Source organism: Melospiza georgiana, chromosome 5 (assembly GCF_028018845.1).
Source record: "Melospiza georgiana isolate bMelGeo1 chromosome 5, bMelGeo1.pri, whole genome shotgun sequence".
Classification (NCBI taxonomy): domain Eukaryota; kingdom Metazoa; phylum Chordata; class Aves; order Passeriformes; family Passerellidae; genus Melospiza; species Melospiza georgiana.
Window position 1 is genome coordinate 50,990,304 of NC_080434.1, and position 20,857 is coordinate 51,011,160.

The 20,857-nt window shown below is 40.4% G+C and overlaps 1 protein-coding gene across 5 annotated transcripts in view; it reads left to right on the forward strand.

Annotated features, from left to right (window-relative positions):
* The window catches only part of APBB2 (amyloid beta precursor protein binding family B member 2), a 163,704-nt gene that overhangs the window by 110,004 nt on the left and 32,843 nt on the right, over nt 1-20,857 (forward strand). For all 5 annotated transcript variants that reach the window (XM_058023907.1, XM_058023908.1, XM_058023910.1 and 2 more), the window contains 2 exons: nt 9,161-9,307; nt 13,541-13,668. In XM_058023907.1, the coding sequence (XP_057879890.1) occupies nt 9,161-9,307; nt 13,541-13,668 (275 nt within the window). The remainder of the gene's footprint in view (nt 1-9,160; nt 9,308-13,540; nt 13,669-20,857) is intronic.

Below are 20,857 nucleotides of genomic sequence, written 5' to 3' on the forward strand. Positions count from 1 at the left end.
CATACTAAAAATCCCAAACCCTAAATTTCTCACCAAGTGATACACGTACACTACTCTCTAGAATCTATTTCACACTTTTGTGGGCTCTAGTCTATCTTGAAGTCTAGGAAACTTTCTCCATGAATGAGGGTCAAAGTCAGTGTTCCCCTGGGGGTCAGGGCACCCCAGAGCAGACAGAGAAATATTCCCAGTGCCCTGGGTTTCCACAGGATAATGTAGCCTAATTTCTCAAGCCATTCAAGATTATAATGAGATCCTGCAAAATATTACATGTCTTTCACTCCTAGGAATCCCATGTATCTCTGGGATCTAATTAATTGGGAACCTAAGACGCACAATTAGGACATGAGGGCCCAAACAGTAGGAGGGATATTGAGCAGACATTTTACTTGTAATCGTCCTTAAAAAAATACATCACAAAGCCATTCATCATGTGAAAGAGAATGGAAACTGCTTGAATATTTACCACTATTTTACAGGTTCATAATGCAAGAATTACATCTTGAGTTTGGGGGCATTATCAGGATTTGTTTTGTTAAGATGCGCTGTACAAAAGGTTTGCACTGGGCTGGGAGATTTTTGCAGGATTGGAAAAAGAGAAGATAAATCATAGGAACACCTTTGTTTCAAATCAAAATAAAAGATCTTCATGGCCAGTGAAGTTCCAGACTTAACAGTAGCTGTGTCTGCCACAGGTGTGTTGACCAGGAGTTATTGCTGGGGTAAGTAAGAACAGAGGTGCCAAGTGTATTACTGGAGGATGGCTGATGCAGGTGGGAATGATGTGGGTCCTGCTTTGTCCTTGGGACAGTCACTGCCTTTGCCATGAGTGGCCAAGTTGTGTGGGCACTTTGGGTGCCTGCCAGTGACCACTGTCCTTGTGGGGAGGCAGCTTCCCTGGCTGCCAGTCTGGTGAGGTGACACTGGAGGGAGCCTTGCCTCTGGAATTGCAGCTGTGGGACACCCAATATGCTGCTGTGGCCTCTCAGGCATGGGATACTAGGAAATGCTGGCTACGTTTGAGAAAGCATGAATATGCCTATTATAATTTTATTTTTATTAGTGATGTTGTTTCTTCCATGGTGGCAGTTTCTGTTGCTTCACCAGGTCAAAGTGCCAGTGTCATCTGCAGTACTTTTCTAATGGAGGTGCACAGTCCAGTTTTTCTTGGCTGGAGTCTGTGTACAGCGTCTTGCTGTGTACAGCCATATAACAAACTGTGGTGGTTCAGTAGAACACAGAAAACCCCAGGCTGCTGATCTAAGCAAAAAAAAAAAAATTTTTTTTCAAGAATCTTCACTTTCTAATATTTTAGTGTTGCTTATTTTAGTAGTTTTTAATCACAGTTTATTCACTGTTTTATGGTGCCACACAGTAAAATTTTCATGGGCCAGCAGTACTTATGGTGTGATTGTTGAAGGAACCCTCAAGGATGGACAGAAACTGGGAGAAGCAGCAGCTCATCACACTCATGTGCCACAGGCAAAAAGTTTCTGTGGCCATTGTGCAGCCCAATGGATTCTGTCAGCAAGCAGCTCCCAGTTCAGCACAGCTGGGCTGGTATTGCTGGCACAGCTCCCTGTCAGCCCCCCAGCAGCTTTGCTGCTGCAGTGCACAGGTAATCCCAGCTTGCAGCCCTTCATGCTCCCCATTTGAGACCAGCCATTCCTCCTCTAAAACAATCTATGCAGCCCCTGCCAGCTTCAGCTCTGGAATCGCCTGTTGAACGTGAATTGCCTCTTGAATGTCTGTTCATCCTATTGCTACAAAATGAACTGACAGATATTCTTGTATTTCTCTTCAATTATTTACATTACCTTGCCAGTTTAGGGCAGCTCAGGGAAATAGCTTGTTCTAGTTTGAAATGTTACAGTGTTTGCCATTCCGTGGCATAGATATTTAATGGAAAAAAGTGCTGTTTGTATTTATGTGCCTATATAAATGTGTATATTTATTTCTGTTGTAAATTGCACATACACATTTTGAAACCTGCATGATACAAACTTGGTGAGTTATTTGTCCATTGTGGACTAGCTGAAAGGTGCAATTATGGAGGAAATTCATTTAAAAATCAATAAAAGTAGAATATTGAGTTGAATGACAGAGCAATATTTAGATAGCTCTAGCCAGCATGTATATTTATTTTTAGTTCTACTTGTAAATTTTACTTTAAAAAATGAGACATTTTCCTTGTCAAAATTCTCTGCATTTCATCCAAGAGAAAAGGGATATTATTTATCTCTTAAGAGATGTGAAAGCATGAGATGTGCTTCATATATATGAAGCATATGTGCATCATAGTGCCTTGTTGCACATAATGCATTATTCCATATGTTTGGAAATTATGGCTCCATGGTGCTTCAAGGAGACAGCATGACAGTAAATGGGTCCTCAAATGTGGGCGGTCCACCAGGGCTCAAGATTTCTGGGCTCTGGATTCATGTTTATTTGAGTCTTTTTTGAAAAGCAGAAATCGATCAATAGTGATTTAACTTCATTGACTTTTGATCCTGTTGTAAACATAATTTCTGCAGAAATCAAATTACTTGTAATGACGTTCCTTCCAAAGAGACTGAAATTCTGACTTTAGTGAAGCTGGAAGTTTTTTATCCATTGATTCATAAGGTCAAGAGTTCACTTAAAGGTTGGGAGCTCTTCAGGGGTTTTTGTTTCCTTTAAAATTTGGATGTCATGCATATTCCCTTTGAAATTATGCACCACGGTACTAAATAAAGTACTGCTGATGGCATCAGAAGCACTTATATATCTGTCAGCCTGAAGAAGAGCATACATTGGGAAAATACAGCATTTAAGGTTAAAGTTAATAAATGCAGAGCACTAGTTCTAAAGAAATGGGTGCACACATTCTTTATGCTCTGTAAACTCCTGCAGGGTTTGTCTCTCCTGACAGTGTGTGTATTTGTGGGAGTCACGTGTGTGTCATAGAACAGCAAAATCTGCTTATCTGAGTTACCCTAACAGTTCAGTTACTCTGCAAGATAGACCTGAGTTTGAACATCCTTTATTAGTTTCTAGTGAAAAATATGACTGCCTTTTCTTAAATGAGGAAGCACAGGTTTTATTTCACTGTACTGAAATGAAGCCCAGCCTAGCCTTGACTTAAAGTAAAGTGTATAAACCCATCCCTTTAGGATCTGAAGTCAGGGTATCTGTAAAGCATCTAAAGTGAAAACCTCTCTTGCTATGACTAGAGAAAAGAATAAGATGATTTTAATTTATTCTTCAGAAGGAGCTGTTAGAGATTGGTAGGGTCCATTCTATTTTTTGCTCAAATGACTGGATTTTAAAAGGTCTTGAGCCAGCACAATGTTCCTGCAACATTTTCTTGCCTTGGTAGAGCAGATTTGACCTCTGGCTGTAAGCCAGGGGGAACCATTGAGACAAAAGTATTAAGCTCAAAACAAGAGAGGAACTTTTGTGATCCTACACATTGAAGTCTGCAGGTCTGGAAAAATGAGACTGTAGTGGCTTGGAGAATGAGTAAGGGACTGTGAGAGCAGAAAATTGGATACTGACCTCCTCTAAAGAAGTAATGTATTATAAAGGTTATTTTATAGTATTTGTGAAGTCACCATATTTAATTTTAGGGGAGTTTAGTTTATAGTCATCTGCCTGAAATAGCATTTATTAGTGACTTTTGAATTCTGTTGTGACCTGAATACTTCTGTCCTTATTTTTGTATTTCACGTGCATTTTCAGTAATTCAAGTACTAAAAGATTAACTGCCACAGGAAGCTGGAAATGTTGAAAGGTCTTATTAGTTGTTTTTGATTAAGCATTTTGAATTTTTTGTAGCTAAGAACTTTTATTTGACATCTGTGAATATTTCTTTGAGAAAGTAAATGCACTGCAGTCTCTTCATGTCAATTAAATGAAAGTGCTTGTTCATTAATTGCATAAATTCTTTTTATTCTCTTGTTATTCTTTGATCTTCTATAGTGTTTTCATCTGAAATCGATGTAATCTTTCTTGCTGTGTAGTAGGAAAATAAACTGGAACATACTTCTTCCTCAGAATAGAAAGATGTTATGTTATGCTTCCAAAGCACAAAATAATATGATAGGTTTTTTTAATTTTCAAAGTATCAAATAAAATGCGAGTGAAATCTTGGTTGGCTGCATAATAAATGGTTAATTATGTGACCTACATGCTGTGTCTCAGGCACAAACCTGCTCAGTGGTCTGTGATAAAAGACCTTATTAAATATTGTAGTGATTTACATGTCTGCAGGCAGATATAACCTTTAGAAAGGGAAAATGTAAAAGGAAACAAAGGGAAACTACTCAAAACCATCCTGTGGGCTTGGAAGTAGAGAAGAAATAAGTAGCACATATTTAAAGCATCAAGGCAAACATTCCCTTAATGCAGATGTGTTCATAGTGGCTGCCAACAGCTGTGTAATGTGAAAAGCAATCTGTCTGTGGTCTGGTAATGTGCATTAGTTGTTGTTCTCAAACTGATGCTCTAATTCACTTTCACCCTCTTGTGGGATCTTTTCTATCCACACCTTTATGATCCATCCAGCTTCCAACACTACTCTGCCATCAGTCATGTGCACTTGATCTCTTGCCCTCTTTTTAGTAGGGGATTGTATTTGCTTTGTCTTTCTCAGTTATTTTATTTTAATTTTCTTAGTGCTTCATGCTTAGCACTGCATGAGGCAACAAGTAGAGTGTGCATTTGCTTATGGTTAGAACTTTGTCAGAGCTCTCTGTCCCTGCCAAAGCTCCTTCCAGGGTTCCTCTTGGGAAAGCTGCTGCAGAGCAGGACCTGCCCTGTGGTGAAGGGTTTGCAATGCCAGAGAGCAAACGGGATCTGTGGTTTGTCCATTTCTTCAGTCCTAAAGTTCCCCAGCTTTAAGCAGTATTTTGGATCAGAACTGCACTGCAAGAAGGGTTTACAGCTCTATACAGAGTTCAGATGACAGCATTTATGAGTTTGGTTCTTAGGTTACAGATCATTAACCCTGAAACATTAATTGGATTTGCAACCATTTGAACATAGGTTCCCCAGAACTGTAAAACCAAGCAGCAATAGCTGTGTTTTTATTTTTGTTCACCTGTCTTTTCTTGGGCTAGTGTGTGATAAGGTGGATTTTTTAACCTGTATGTAACTTCTTTGTACAATATCCTGTGTAGCCAGTCAGGAAATGTGAAGTGTCCAGTCAAGATGAAAATACAAAATTATTGGCTTACCATGGTTTAAGTGACACTTTCATTCACTTCTCTCAGCATGCAGTGTTTGTGGTAATATCTTTGATCTTCCCAATCCCACACAGCGATGTTTGCACAGTATACAATTCCTAAGTATCTTTCAGCCTGCTGTATTTATCAACTTCTTTTGTTTTTCTTTGCCAGCTCTTGAAAAGAGTGAAGCAGACAGCCTGACCAGGCACAGAAAACTTACTCTAAGAGAGAAAATAAATTAGATAGACTACTGTAAGACAAAAGTTGACATTGGGATTACTGTGAAATTATGACAGGCCAATAATTATTAAATGCCACTAATTATCTCTAAGCCTTGAGAAGAGATGCATAACAAACTGGCATTTCCGGGAATGAGCTCATAGGCACTTAATGAAGAAAAGCTACACTCTGTTTTTAGCTGGGCTTGGTTTGCCTCTGGGTGTTAGTTCCAGAAGACAATAGAGTGCATTATCAAGGCTCTTTGGGGTCAGAGGAAGTACTTTGTTTCTTGGCTTGTCAGTGTCATTGGTGGGAGGCAGGGGACCATGATGCTGTGTTAATGTGTTAGAGTTCCAAAAAATTCTGCTCTCATGCCTGACTCCTCCAGCCATGGTAAAAATTAGGTCCTATCTGACTGGAGACACTAGGTGGTTTGTTTCTGCTGGGCTTTGTGCTCTTTTGTTTTAAGGGAAGAGAACCTCTAAATAATGAAAGAGGAAAAAAGCAACCTATAATAAAACACGAAGTGGATCTCTGACAGTCCAGCTGCTGACAGACAGGCAGGCATGCTCAGACTTCCACCTCTCTCCCACTACACTTATGTATTTATAAATATATAAATACATTTGTGTATTTATAACTTCTGCTCCACTGATGCTGAGTGGACCCTGGTATGTGTCACATGTTACTGAGTCCTCCTCTTTTCTAGTTCTGAAAATCTGCATGAGGGTCAGCCATGACTGCTGAGCCACATCAGCACATGCATTCACTTAACCACAAAATACAAAGTTTTTTGCTTTTAGGTATATTTTAAACAAAAGAAAGTTACTTTTATATATATACTCAGGTACATGTATAGAGTAGAATGTGAGTAGAATGTTGAGTCTTTTTAAGGTTTATTGAGAGGTTTTTGTTTGCAGTGAGTTTATGGGAAATTGGTTTGTTTTCTGAAGCATTTTGTTTGGGTTATGGTAAGGGCTTCTTGTGAAATACACAGAAACTTGTCAGGTGCCAGAAGCCAAGGGCTTTCTCATGCCTACCTCACTTGGAAGGACCAAGAGGGAATAGAAGCAGGAAAGGAAGCCATGTCTTTCACATAGAGGGCAATATGCGGGGTAGGCAAGAGTGTTGTGTTCTGCTCACTTTATTGTTTTGGCAGTGGGCTGCATCAGTACGGTGGATGCTGCCACCAGAGAATTTCAAACATAGATTAAAGAAAGACCAGGAAAAAAATAGCAAAACAGTTCACCATCTTTACTAATAAGAGATTTACCTGCTGTCAAGTTGAATTGATAGTCTTTCATCAATTTTGGCCTTCTTAAGATACACTGTTCAGTGCAAGGACTATATAGGTTGGATGGACTTCTGAGCAGTCTGGTCTGGTGAAAGGTGTCCCTGCCCACAACAGGGGATTGGATGGAGACAATCTTTAAGGTCCCTTCCAACCCAAAGCATTCTGTGATTCTGTATTTATCCTTGTGTTCAGAAAGCAGCTAACAAATTGCAGATGACTTGAGATGTGAAGAGCAACAAGGAAACAGTGTGCTTATTGTGTGTATTTAGTTCTTCACCTCTCTTATGATTTGGAGAATGTTTCTCTCTGCCAGTATTCTACTATTCAATTTAATATTTAAATACTTGTAAAAAACCCCTTTCTTCTGGTACAGTAGAATCAGTATTTTTAAAGCTTGCAAAGATAAATATTTAATACCCCAGTGAGTATAGCAGCACTTTTAGCAAGATTCATGAGCATCTAATGTGCCTGAAACAATTTTGCAATCTTTAGATTAGACCACCTTAATAATTGCTAAAAAATGGGGTGTTTTGGTATCTTGTGTAGCCCTGAAGTGAAGAGCACCCCTGAGTATTGACCCCTCGTTTGTCTCCTTTTTCACCTTCTCCTTCATGGCCCTTCAGAATTGAAAGTCAGCACTTTTGTGGGTTTCCAGCAGAGCTGGGTCAGGAAGCAGCAGTGTGGGAGAATTTGCATGTTGATTCCCTTGTTTCCAAAGCAAAAAAAAAGAAAAAAAATCCACAAAAAGCTGGAGGCATGAAAGGCTTTAATTTTTTATCTACTCTCACTAAAGAGTTTTATGCAATTGCAGAGTGTGTTTGCTGTCTGATACCTGAGATGAGATGCAGCCTTAATAACTCCTTGGAGTGGGTACCAGGGGTTCAGGAAGCAGGTTCTTTCCTGCTTGGTGGAGTGAGCCTGGAGTGCATTGTGCAAACTGAAAGAAGGCTGAAGGAGAAGTTTTAAAGGGAGGGACAAACTCATTACTCTTTTTATCCACTGGTGAATTTTATTCCTTCCTTAGTTTGCCGAAGTTGACACATTATGCATGTTTAAAATACCTTGGTGTTCTGGGGTAGGGTTTTTTTGAGGGCAGCTGTTCCCAAAGGACACACCAGTGACCGTGTGTGAGCTGGATCAGCTCTCTGACTTCTCAGCAGCTTTGAGAAGGTGGCAAGTGAAGACTCAGCTTTTGAGCTCTGAAGCTGATTTATTTACTGCATCCTAAGGAGGATTGGTAGCTGCAGCCTGGGCTTCTGTTGCAGCTGCTGGGCAGGGTGGCAGGGTGCTGCTGGAGGCAGCAGGGCTCCCAACAGTCCCAGCACTGCCTTCCTCCCTGCAGCTCCCAGGATCACACCCTGCTTTCCCAAGGACCCGCAGGATGCTGCTGACAGCAAGGAAAGCTGTGTGGCACAGGGCAGCAGCACTCAGCCATGAGTGTTGCTCTGCTATTGCTGAGCCTTTAGGGACCTCCTGAAGCATTTGGTGTGCCTGCTCAGGAGGTTCAACAAGCAGCCTGTGGAGCCCATGGCTGTGGTTCAGAGTGAAACTCCTGTAACCTTCTCTGGAAGAAGTCTTGGTCTCATAGACAAGTTCCTATTGGCTTAGTGTGGGGTCTGTATTCCTCCCACCATAATGCCTGAGGGCAAATGAGCAGGTTTTGGTGTTTTTTCAGAATAAACACTTTTTATTCTGTACCTTAGTAGGTGTAGGGTGCCATTCAATTTCTTCAATTTTGATTTGTTTGCAAAAGTACCATTTGCACAAAATAATGTTGCCTTGGCTTGTTCAGCCAACTGAGTGCTCTAGTTGGCTAAACAGCTTTCTGCTAACAAATGCATAATTAGAGTGTTTTATTTTAAAGGTAATTTTGAATTTTTTCTAGAAAAAGCCTGCTTTCCTCTTATGAGAGCTTATCTTCTACTTAGCTTTGAAATTGTTATTGCTTGCTACCTTAGGTAAACTAACTATAGAAGTGATTGCTGTAATCCAGAAAAAAGTGTAATTTTCTGGTAAAAAGCCAGACAGTGGATATCTCATAGGAGACATAATCCAGTAGGGTTTTCTTTCTTTTCAATTAGATTCTAGCTAAAATTTCAATTCTATACTCTATCTATAGTTGTGTTTTTTCCTTTACTGTTTTTGTATTTGTGTGTATCCTAGTATTTCCTGCTCTCTTGTTTCCTCCTTTATCTTAAAATCATTTTATTGGAAGGCATTGCTGTTACCTCCACTGACACTATTCATAGCAAGTTATGCATTCTTCTTCTTTCCTTTGAATGTTTTCACCTTGCCATTCACAAATTAGATTTTCATTTACTTATCTTTGAATGTAAGGCCATCTACAAGGCCTTCATTTTTTTCCCATACGAGATGGAGACCTTTACCATTAACTGCCTAGTTGCTGTTGTATGACAGATGGTTTTTGATTTATTTCTAGTGCTTCGCTGTGCGATCTCTGGGCTGGGTAGAAATGGCAGAAGAAGATCTGGCTCCTGGAAAGAGCAGTGTTGCTGTGAACAATTGCATCAGACAACTCTCTTACTGTAAAAATGACATCAGAGACACTGTTGGCATTTGGGGAGAGGTAAGAACAGAGTGAACAACTTCTCCTCTTGGAACATCCCTCTCACATCATAAAACATCTCAAAGGAGCAATTCTGTAGACAGCTACTTCCATGTTCTGTGTTTGGGATTTCACTACCTCAGCCTGGCATTGCCAAATATATAAAAGGGTTCAGGGAAAGTGTTGACTTTTTTGTTCCAAACTGCTCAGGACAGCAGATGCCCCAAAGAGCTCACTTTCCTGTTACATCTGAGCTAGTACACGCCTGTGCAGTGGCAGTGCTGGGGACACACAGGCCAAACTGTTGAAATTCAGTGTAACTCTTCTTGACCAGAGGTCTAAAAGTGATTATTTGTAACAGCATTTTCAAAGGTTTCACAATGACAAAGGACTTTAAGGAAACCCACACTGGCAGGGTTGTGGTTCTGAAATGTATGAGAAGATTGGAACTGATGGACAGATGGTTTATCTTACAATTATTATTTTATCAGTGTTTCAGAAGGAAATTAATTATATGTCATCAGTCTGTCTGTTGGCTCCTCTCCAATAACTCTTGAATTTCTGCACCAGTGTCATCCAGTTTTGAAGGATGCCAGATTCCCACACACTGAGGAAAGAGGAGAGAGCCCAGCTTTCCTCTTTCCTGGTTTGCTGAAGGGTCAGTGTGCCTTCACTGTCTGTACCACAGTTGCTCTCTGCTTCTTTCTGAGTTGGCTCAGAAAGAGATGATAACTGGGAACTCAGGGAAAATTGAAGGGACATTTCAGTTTTGTGATGTAGAAAATACTGTCAGGTATTCATCTGTGCCCAGGTGTGCTGGGGACAGATGAGGAAGGGGGAGATGTTGAGGGGTCAGTAAGTGTAACAAGAAGGGAAAAGGTGGGACAGACAGAGGACATAGGAGACAAAGTCGCACTAAAACATCTTTGTTATTTGATTGTTCATGGAACATCTTCAACTTCTGCCAAATCTCATTTTCTACCTCTCTCCTGACATGTTTTCAGAAGGGTTACACTAATGTGGATTGGTCACACAGGAGCTGAATTCAAAATTGACAAAAGAGTGAATGTTGTAACTTTCCCTCCTAAGAGAAATGGCACTGCCAAACAAAAAAAAAGAAATCAAAAGAAAGACTTGTCTACATTTCAGTAAAAGTTTCAGGAAAAATATCATTCAGGCTCCCAAGTTATTGTTGCAGTCTATGGCTCCAGTTCACCATCCTAGCTATGACCCCAGCAATGCTGAGATGCTGGGGGAAAGTGCCCTTAAAAATTGAAATTATGTGTAAAGGAGCACATATATAGTGTTCTATCCATTTAAAATAATTTTAGCAGGATTTTTGTATGTACAAAGTATATATTGCACATATAAATAAACAAAATAATATTGTTTTCCTTTCTTTCTTACACCTGGGAACAGTTTTTTTAGATAATATAGACAATTAGAGATGTGTCAGTCACGGGCTTTGGACTTACTGCTGACCTCAGGGTAGAAAAAAATCCAGTATCTTTACATGTGTGTAATCTCATCCATATTTCAGATAGCAGCACTTTGATCACCTTGAAATATAGTGTTTACTTTGAACCCTCATGATTTATTTTAAGAGTTAATGTTCACGTTTTTTCTATATCTCTCTGTCAATCCCCTTATTCTTTTTTGGAAATCCTTGCAGGTTTTCAAGCTAAGCTGGTAAAAAGTTTTGGTCCTCTTGAATGGATGTTTAAATTAAGAGTGCTATTCATTAAAAAAAAAATCAGCCTGACAAAACAATAGAGACACTGTGCTTGAATAGGTGGCTCCTGAAGTAAATTGTCTCCCTGATTTTAAAAGAGTTCATTACATCCAACCACATTTTCCTGCCTGCAATGTAAGGCTTCAAGAGTGATTAGAAGAGGCATGTCTTAGAAAGGAACCTGAAAAAATTATACTCCATCATTGATGCATCAGATGGAGCAATTACAGCAGGAGTCTATTATGGAGCTAAATGACTGCATGTAAGAATTTTAAGATTGCCTAAGCTAGAATATAATGAAAAAGTGAAATTGGGGTTAGGACTAACCCCAAGATTTCATGATTTAAAAAACTGCAAAACAAACCACAAACCCTCCCACACCCCGGGTAAAACCCTGACCCTGCAGAAGCTTTGTTAGTGGCTTTACTGTGGGATTTCATGCCCTTTGCTTCAAAAGAAATTGCCTATAAATTTTGAACTTCTACTGTTCTGTAAAATCCAAACCGAAAAACGCTGTTCTTTTGTTTGTATTGCACTTTTGCCATGAATTACATTTCTGTACATTGCAATTTCACTTACATGAAAAAGATATCTTCCATTGACCTATATACTGCAGCCTGTAACACTTCCAGAAAAACTGCTGGGATTGAGCCTCTCTTTCCTTTATTCACTTTCCCTCCATGGCTCTTCTTCAAACCATCAGATCTCTGCAGCTCTTCAGCAGTCTGAGACATTAAAGCCTATGTTCAAGCTCCTAGCCTGTCTAATAATTTCTTTTTGACCTATGCAGTGCTTTCGTCTCTAAAATAGCTTTTGTATAATAAGGCAACAAAATTTAGCAAAATATATTGCTTCTGGCTGCAGACAAGTGATCCCCTGAGCATTGCAAGGATCATTTCCTGTGACTTATGTTGCTTCTCTGCCCATTTTTTCTCCAATTTTTTCCAGCTAATTTGGATCCTGTTTTGTTACTCTAATCCCAGTGTTATTTTGCATGAATAACATATTTTTCCTTTTTGTAATAATTTCCTCTGGAACAAATATATAAGTATAAAAGTGGTCCAAAAATCAATCTGTGTGACACTTGGTCGCATTCTTCACATAATTTGTTTACTGCTTCTGACCTCCAAGCAAATTTCTCCCTTTTTATCTTCATGATGTTTCTTTTTCTATCTGCCACTAGCATCTCAGTGCTGCTGGTTTACCCCAGTTTTTTGCATGGCTATCACAGCTCCTTCTTCTCTAGGAGCAGCCTATATATCCAGCCTTGCATCTCAGCCACAGATGTGCTTTTTCCATCAGGCAAAAAATGCTTGTTCAGGCTTTGCTCATACTGGATGTCACCTGTGTCTCCCACATCCCTCTTGGTACTTGCAGTGCCAGCTCTGTGTCACAGCTTCCCTTGGAATCCCTGCTGGGAAATGGGCAGTGCCTGCCCCTTGCTGCCTTGCCTACAAACAATGGCAGAAAGCCCTCACAGAGTGACATGATTGTATTTCTTACACAAACACAAAAGTAGGCATCATAAAGACTTGAGCCTCTCTAACCAAGAGGGAAAAGGGTTTCTGTGTCACTGAGATGAAGAAAAAGGTCAGTTTTGAATCATTAGTCAGTAGGGATTCAGACTCTTTCTGTTCATGTATATATTCTGGCACCAAAGAGAGGAAACAAATTACTCTGTATGTAGCTGATAGCTTCCACCTTCTGATCAGGAGCTTGTCTTACTGCTCAGCAGTAGGTTCAGGAGCATTTCTGTAAGATCTCATGGTCTGAAGAGTATGGGTACAGCCTTCAAGAAGAAGGAAATTACATGTGCTAGAGGAGGCAGCAGACCTATTACAAATGCTGTCAAGAGAAGGAAGATAAGCATTTGTGAATTAGCATCAAAAGGAGAATTTTCTCTAAATTTGTTTCCTGCAAGAGAAAAAAAGCATTATCCTTGTTCTTACATGCCAGAAGAACTGGGGAGAAGTCCTGGCTCCAAGATTCTGCATTCACTAGCAGAATTCACATTCAGGTTTTAATACTGGGTTTTCCCCTTTAATCTTTCTTCAAAGAGTAAATCCTTTGACATGTACAAATTGCTGTCTGTTCCCATAATCCATTGGTTAAATTTTATGGAAACAAAACACTTTGAAGGAAGGAACTCGGCCTCAAAAGTACAGGTTTTGATATAAGCTTTTACTATGAGTACAGGCCATGATTTCTCATATATTTGGAAGAATTTACTGAAAAACAGATGAACACATAGCTTATTGAATAACTCAGTAGTTTGGGTCTGAATGAGTTGTATTTAAAAGACATCAAAGCTTTTTGTGATTGGGGTTGTTTAAAAATACAGTAGCAAGATAACATCTTAGATCTTTTTCACACCAGAAGCATATGAAGCTTTTTTCATTTGCTCTTGGAACAGCCCAAACCTTTGAGTAAAGATGAAGCTAGTCTGAACAGCACAGACATAACACCTTGATCCCAGCCAGTCTGAGAGGGTGATGCACTGTGTACTTTGTCTGGATCTGCAGGGCAAAGACATGTACCTCATCCTGGAGAATGACATGCTGAACCTGATTGACCCCATGGACCGCACGGTGCTGCACGCGCAGCCCATCGTGAGCATCCGAGTCTGGGGCGTGGGCCGTGACAACGGCCGGTGAGTGTTGGCTCTGCTTGTCTGCCTTGCTGCTATTTCCTTCTGCTAATGCATACTGCACATTACTCTGTCCCAGGGCCCGAGAGAAGGTGGGTAAATGCTTCTTTTTGTTGCTGGTGTTACTTTTTAAACTCTGTGCATTTTGTAGTGTATCACTTGTATGCTGTCTTGTTAAGCCTGCATTGAACAAGCCTTTCAGATTAACTCAGGTGCATAGAACTGCACAGGTAGCATTGATTTGTTTCAGATCTATGTAGTACTTTTGGTATAAAAGCATGTTTTCAAATATGTCTCGTAGGATGTTTCTCCTGACTGTGTGAAAGCATGTCTTCCTGCTGGTCCAAGTAAATGTACTATCAATGCTCTGACTGTGTGTGTTTATACTTTCTTGAGGTATTTAATATGATGGAGAAAAAAGCTGGATTGAGGGAAAAGTAATGGGTTTAGTCATTACTGTTACTTCTAGTTCTTGGTGTAAGAAAATCCCCAAGGGTGTTGCGGAAAGCTGAGATTTGTCCCTGAAATGTGCTGCCTGTGAGCTAAAGTTGTTCCTTGTGGTAGGAAGCAACCAGGAGCATGTGCTAAAGGCCTTCCTGCCCTAGAAGCAGTCTTTCCTTAGGTTTCCTTCTTGGCTGGTCTCTTGGTAGCATTCTTGTTTGCCATGTAATACTGCTGAGGAAACTGGGTTGTGAAGGTGACTTGTTTGGAGCAGGACAGTGACCTGCCTCCCAGTCTGATTGGGCATTTTGATGTAGTGAAAACATTGCCATTCATATGGAGAAAGTCCAGGATCTTAGCACAGTACCCATCCTGACACAAGGATGGTAAGGATTGAGTAACACCAGCAATCTTCTGCTTTTTGTGTCCATATTTGATAATGATCAGGTAAGTCCTGCATGACCAATACTGGCTGTGATGGAATAACCACATTACTGCACAAGGGAAGGGTTGCTGATGTCATTTATCTAAAACGCCTTTGACACAGTCTCCCACTACATTCTTCTTTCTAAACTGGAGAGAGATGTGTTTGATGAGTGGACTGTTGGATGGATATGAAAGTGATTGGATAGTTGCATTCAGAGGTTACTGGTCAATGGCTCAGAGTCCCAGTGGACATCAGTGATAAGTGGTGCCCTTCAGGGATCTGCACTGGGGCCAGTGTTACTTAATATCTTCATTAATGGCATAGATGAAGGGATCAAATACACCCTCTGCAAATTTGCTGATGCCACCAAGCTGATTGGTGCAGTTGAGACTTCTAAAGGATGAGATGCCATCGAAAAGGACCTGGACAGGCTCAAGAACTGGACCTTCAGGAATTTCACATGGTTTAACAAAACCAAGTACAGAGTCCTGCACCTGAGCTGGGACAACCCCCAGTATAAGCACAGACTGGGGGATGCACAGACCCAGAGCAGCCCTGCCAGGGAGGATTTGGTGATGCTGCTGGATGAGAGGCTGGACATGACCCAGCCATGGGCACTCACAGCCCAGAGAGCCAAAGGTGTCCTGGGCTGCATCCAGAGCCCCGTGGGCAGCAGGGCAGGGAGGGGATTCTGCCCCTCTGCTCTGCTCTGCTCTGCTCTGGTGAGACCCCACCTGCAGGGCTGCAGCTCTGGGGGCACAGCACAGGAAGGACATGGACCTGTTAGAGGAGGGCCACCAAGTTGGTCAGAGGGATGGAGCACCTCTCCTATGAGGAAAGGCTGAGAGACCTGGGATTGTTCAGCCTGGAAAAGAGAAGGCTTCAAGCTGACCTGAGGCATAGCTTGGCGTTCCTGTAGTTAAATTTTGTAACGATGGCTTTTCAGGTCATAAATCTCAGAGAGAGGCTGAGTAGGAATTTATGATAGAATCTGTTTTATTTTGCAGGTTGTGTTTTGTTCTAGGGGGGTTGGCAGTTGGATCTAACCCCTCCCCTTACTATGGGGTGTCTCACCCCATCCTTCCTGTATGCTCCTTTCAGTACCTGAAATTTACAAGAGCATGTAGTGGCAGGTCAAGGGAGATTGGTTTCAAAATGAAAAAGAGTAGGTTTAGATTACATCTCAGGAAGAAATTCTTTCCTGTGAGGGTGGTGAGGCACCGGAACAGGTTACCCAGAGAAGCTGTGTGTGCTCCATCCCTGGAAAGGTTCAAGGCCAGGCTGGATGGAGGTCTAAGCAACCTGGTCTAGTGAAAAGTGTCCCTGCCTAAGGCAGGGAAGATGGAGCTAGATGATATTTGAGGTCCCTTCCAACCCAAGCCCTTCTGTGATTGTCAAGATATTTGCAATAGTCAGGGTTTGGGGTTTTTTGTCTCTAGCTTTTGATAGGAAATGTAATTTCAAACATGAAGAATCTTTCTCAGTAAAAGATTTTCTGAAGCTTGTTTTATCTGTCTCAAAGATTCTGAGTACCAGAAAATTTCTAAAATTTCTAAATTTCTAAAAGAGAAGGTGATTATTTTTTTAGGTGACTAAAGGTTTCTAATTTTTTTACACTTATAAATGACTGATAGTCAATTGGGCATAGGTTAACTGGTTTTCACTTCCTTTGGTACAGATCTTTGAGAGGTCTAAAAAGGGCAAATCCAGTTTGAAACGCTGGGAAGTAAAAAGGTTTTAACTCCTAATGAATAAACCATTGGAGTTCTTTGTTTGCATTAGAAAATGGGTGCATTACACATTTCCCTTCAAGTCAGTTTTTGTAGTACCTTGCTTCTGTCAGAAAATAAATAGAGCGTTTTAAGGGGCAGCCAAATGTGATGCAGCTTTACAGAGTAAAAGATTCCAGCTTTGATCTTAAATTTTTTTTAAGCATTTACAGTTCTTTTCCCAAATACTTACATTTCTTTGTGAAATAAACTCATTCCATTATGTTCTTTTATAAAGAAGATAATGAATCATTTTTCTTCAGGCTGGGTACCTGCTTTTCCTAAAGGCAGAACTGGTCATGGATGTTTTTAGGAAACATTTAAGAGAAATGTACCTTTTGCAATCATGTGGCACCAATAACATTGTGTGCTTTGGGTGGAATGTGTCTGGGGTGGGAGGCAATAGCAGACTCTCCTAGATGAACATAAGCCCCATCAATGGGGCAGGGGTTGGGAAAGGCTGTGTGTGCACGGGTGACCCTGTCTGCTCTGACCTGCTGTGGTGCCCCACAGCATTCCCCAAGAGCTGTGTGCAAGGCATGGGAAATCTCTGATCTCACTCCTGCCCTTCTGCATGCCATAGCTGGGGGCCAAAGAGGAATTCCAGTTCTAACACTTCTGCAGAAACTTTATCTCTATCCAGAAAAAATGTTTAGATATGGAATATATGAGAGAAGTACAGGTCCAATTTTAAAAGTACAAACAACAAGAACTCCTCAAACCCAGTTCTTCTTTTTAGTCATTAAAGGTAGCCACTTTCTCAACTGTTTTCCTGAAAGGAAGTTTTATATATGATGCTGACAATACAGAGAAATGGCAGAGGAAATAAACTATTTTTTTCTCATGTTTAAATGGTCAGTTGTGGGAGAAGCCCTTTCTGTGTTCAAAGTGAACATTTCTTGTTTTTAGACACCATGACAATTCTTGACCAGTTGCTGTAAGGAACAGCAAGAAATCATTTAATAAATTTTAATATATATTGTATTTAGGTATTAAGCACAAAGTCAAAAACAGCTTTAATATTTCATTTGCTGGCACACTAATGTTCTTAGCAACTTTTATTGGTATTTGGGATTTTTTTCATCATAAGAAATTTTATTTCAGAACTTTCCTATTCATAGCCATTTGTAAGAATTTTGATAGATGCTTTTACATAAATTTTGTGTCCAGAATGACTTTCAGGACTGGAGCCCACTCTTTTTGAAATGTGATTTGTTTAATATTTTATTGACACATTTTAAAAAATAAGATTGTAGGAAAAGCAGTGTAGCTATTACTTGTAAGTCAATTCAGACTGCATGTGATGTGAAATAACAAGATCAAAATGACAAGCAGAAAGAACGAACTTATGAGTGCATAATCAGATGTACAATATGTTTTGGATATAGAGATATTCAGTGTAGGAAACATGCTTTGAGAGGTAGCATAAAAGATGTAGCATTTGCTGAAGAAACACTAACACACAAGAAAAAAACATTTTGAGACAAACCAAAAGGAGAATACAAGCTGAGAAAACCATATTGTTGAGCTGGAAACTGCACTGCAACTCTTTTCATGTGTGTACATTAGCCCACAGTCCTTACGTTCATCCTGGTGAAATCACCTGTTCCTACTGAGGTGAGAAATACCAAAGCCATTCACTGACTGCAAAAGCAGCTTTCCCTGATTATGGGTTTGCCACCACCAGAAAAAAAGGTAGGGATCACATTGCTGCTTAGGTGGAGTAAGTGTTCATGAAGTTGATGAAATCCCAGTTTCTGGTGGGAAATTCTTCCAGAAGTTGTTGCACATGAATTTCCTTAATTAGCTATATCTTCTCATCTAAGAACCTGTATAATTTACCTTTTGGGTTTGTTCTGAAAAGTAGTATTTAAATTTTAAAATACTGTAGAAATTTATATTTCTCTGTATTTTGATCTATTTGAACCCAAAAATGGTCTGCAGGCCCTCTTTTTAACTCTTTTGCTTGTATTAATTTATTTGTGTAGTTTCTGCTTTGGAAGATGAAGAGATTTTCTAATGACACATGAGCAGATGATTTTCTAAGCTCTGCCATAATGAAAGATTGATGAAACACAGAGATCTGCTGATGAAAGTTTAATCTGAGGATGTGGCTGCTATCTCACCTGAGGCAGAAGTGTTTTCCAGGAGACTGTAATCACTCTCTCCATAGGTTACACCATTATACTGCCCTTTGGAGACTCTTATTTAGTAATTCTGGGGTAGCAAGGGCTTCCTCATTTGGTTAACTCGGGCTGTGTGGTGATTTTGTGTTTCATCCCTTGTTTTCAATTGATCAGTCAGTAAATATGTTTGAGTTTAAAAGGCCTGGAATGCCTTCATAAAACCATGAACAAAAGCAGATTCCCAAAACTTGGTGGGTATGCATGTATGTGTACACTGAGCTCCTTTGTTTGATAAGTATATATGGGCATTAGAAGAAAATAAATGTCCTGTATGCATGCAACCCTTTGCAAGATTCAGTGATACCTAGTGATTTTTAAAAGTCAAAAACCACTGTCCTTTGTACAGTCTTCCTCTCCTGCTGTTCTGAAAAGAGTCATGGTGATTCATTTAGTATTATTTGTAAATAAGAACAGTCCTTGCCATTGTACAAATAGTTTGATTTCAAGATCACTAAGGTCATTGTCACGTGGAGGTGTCACAGGTGTATCAGTGAGTAATTGTCAGTGCTGTGTTTGCTTCTCAGCAAGCCATGCATGCCATGTTTTTCTCCTCGTCATTAAAAGCGTGTTTACAGCCTCAGGATGCACTGAGGCTGTAAAAGGGCTGCTCTTCTCACTTGTGAGCAGCATGACTGTACATTAATCATTCCTCAGGTTGGGGTTTGTCTCTCCTCCTGGACTGCTGGTGCATGCCCTTTGCTTTCTGAGCAGCTCACTAACAAGGAAGAGAGAAAAGGCAATGGCTCATCAGTTTTGTAAATGAGATTCTGTTAGCACATTTACCTGAACCCTCCTTTATCTTCATCGCTACTCCACCAGTCCAAGCCTACCTCAAGTTTTAAAAAATCTAAAGGACTTTAACTGCCTGAAAGATCACAGTTTCTTGTCTCCTGGTGACTTCATACAACAGCAGTATATCCAGCTGAAACAGTCTGTGGTCAGCTGGCAAGGAGGGCTGCTGGTGAATCCAGGAGACATCTTTGATGGGTCTGAATATGGAACTGGATGGGGTGGGCACCTGGTCTGTGGGACAGAACAACAGCATGTGTCTGTTCATCCACTAGCCTTGTCACCACACAGAGCAGGTTTGTTTTCAATGTATAGTTCGTGTGTTTTCTGACAGGCAGAGGAGGGAGCCTGGTTGCTTTTGGTTCTTAAGTGATGGGAGAGGCACATTCTCTGGTATTAAAGTTTTCTGACCACAAACACTCTGACTGGGTGATGTGAATGTATTGTGCTCCTTCCTCTGCCCCATTTTATCGGGTAGGGATGTCCATTGCCCTGCTTCTCTGAACTGCTGCTGTTTTTCTGCTGCCTAGACATAGGAATAAAATGAAGCTGAGATTCAGAAAGGGGAGAAAGGCAGACAGGGCCTTGAAGAAAGTAGAACAATGGATGCACATGTGATGAGGCTCAAGCTGCCTCAGAAGGGGAGAGCAGGCAACTAAATTAATAGATGCCCCAGGTCAGATAGACATAATCCTCTAAGCTGAAAGAGAAGAGAGCCCTGACAGCAATATGAATTATCTGAGCTCTGTTATCTCAGGAGCTGTTAGGACAAGAGAAAACTTTTGAGGTGATATAAGAGAAAAATGGGACAAATCTGTGGCAAATGGGGATGATAGGATGTAAAGTTATGGCTCAAATTCCTCAGAATATGGGGAATTAAAATTAGTATGCTGCCTTGCTTTTTCCATGGTTAACAAAAATGTCTGGGTTTCAGAGGTGTTTAACACCTGTGCTGTCCACTGACTTCAGTAGGATCTCTGCACATTGTGTCTTTGAAAATCAAGTGTCTAAATTCAGATTTTGTGGCTTCTAGATGCATCATTGAAGAAGGTGTTTAAGTTTTTTTGGATTGCCTTCCCTCTGAGGTAATGATTGAATGTGCTCTGAGTCTTTCTTCAGTTCTATGAGAGAAGTTTATCAAACTGCACAAGATAATGAATAATAAACTTTCTTTTCTGCATTAGCAACATGGTTGAGAAAAGCAGAAAATAAATTAAACTGAAATGGTGTTTGCACCTGCTCTTCTGAAAAGATAACACCTCCCAAAGAATGTGTAATTTCAGCTGAGCTCTTCAATCTCTGAAACACCATTAATCAATATTGCCTATTCCCTTCGGTCCCTGTAACCTTGGAATAAGGACAAAACATACTGTAAGGAATCACATAAATAGGGCATAGGTGAAGGATTACACTGGAGAAAAAGGATTTTACTGGCTTTTCTGACCTCTCTTTTTAGCTGGGTTTTTACAGTTATCTTTTGCTTTTCCTTCTTCCCTAAGCCAGCTGCATTTGAGGATCCCTTTCTGTGTGTTTTGGTAGCATTTTCCCTTCTCACTAAGAAATAGTTTAGGTAGTTATTT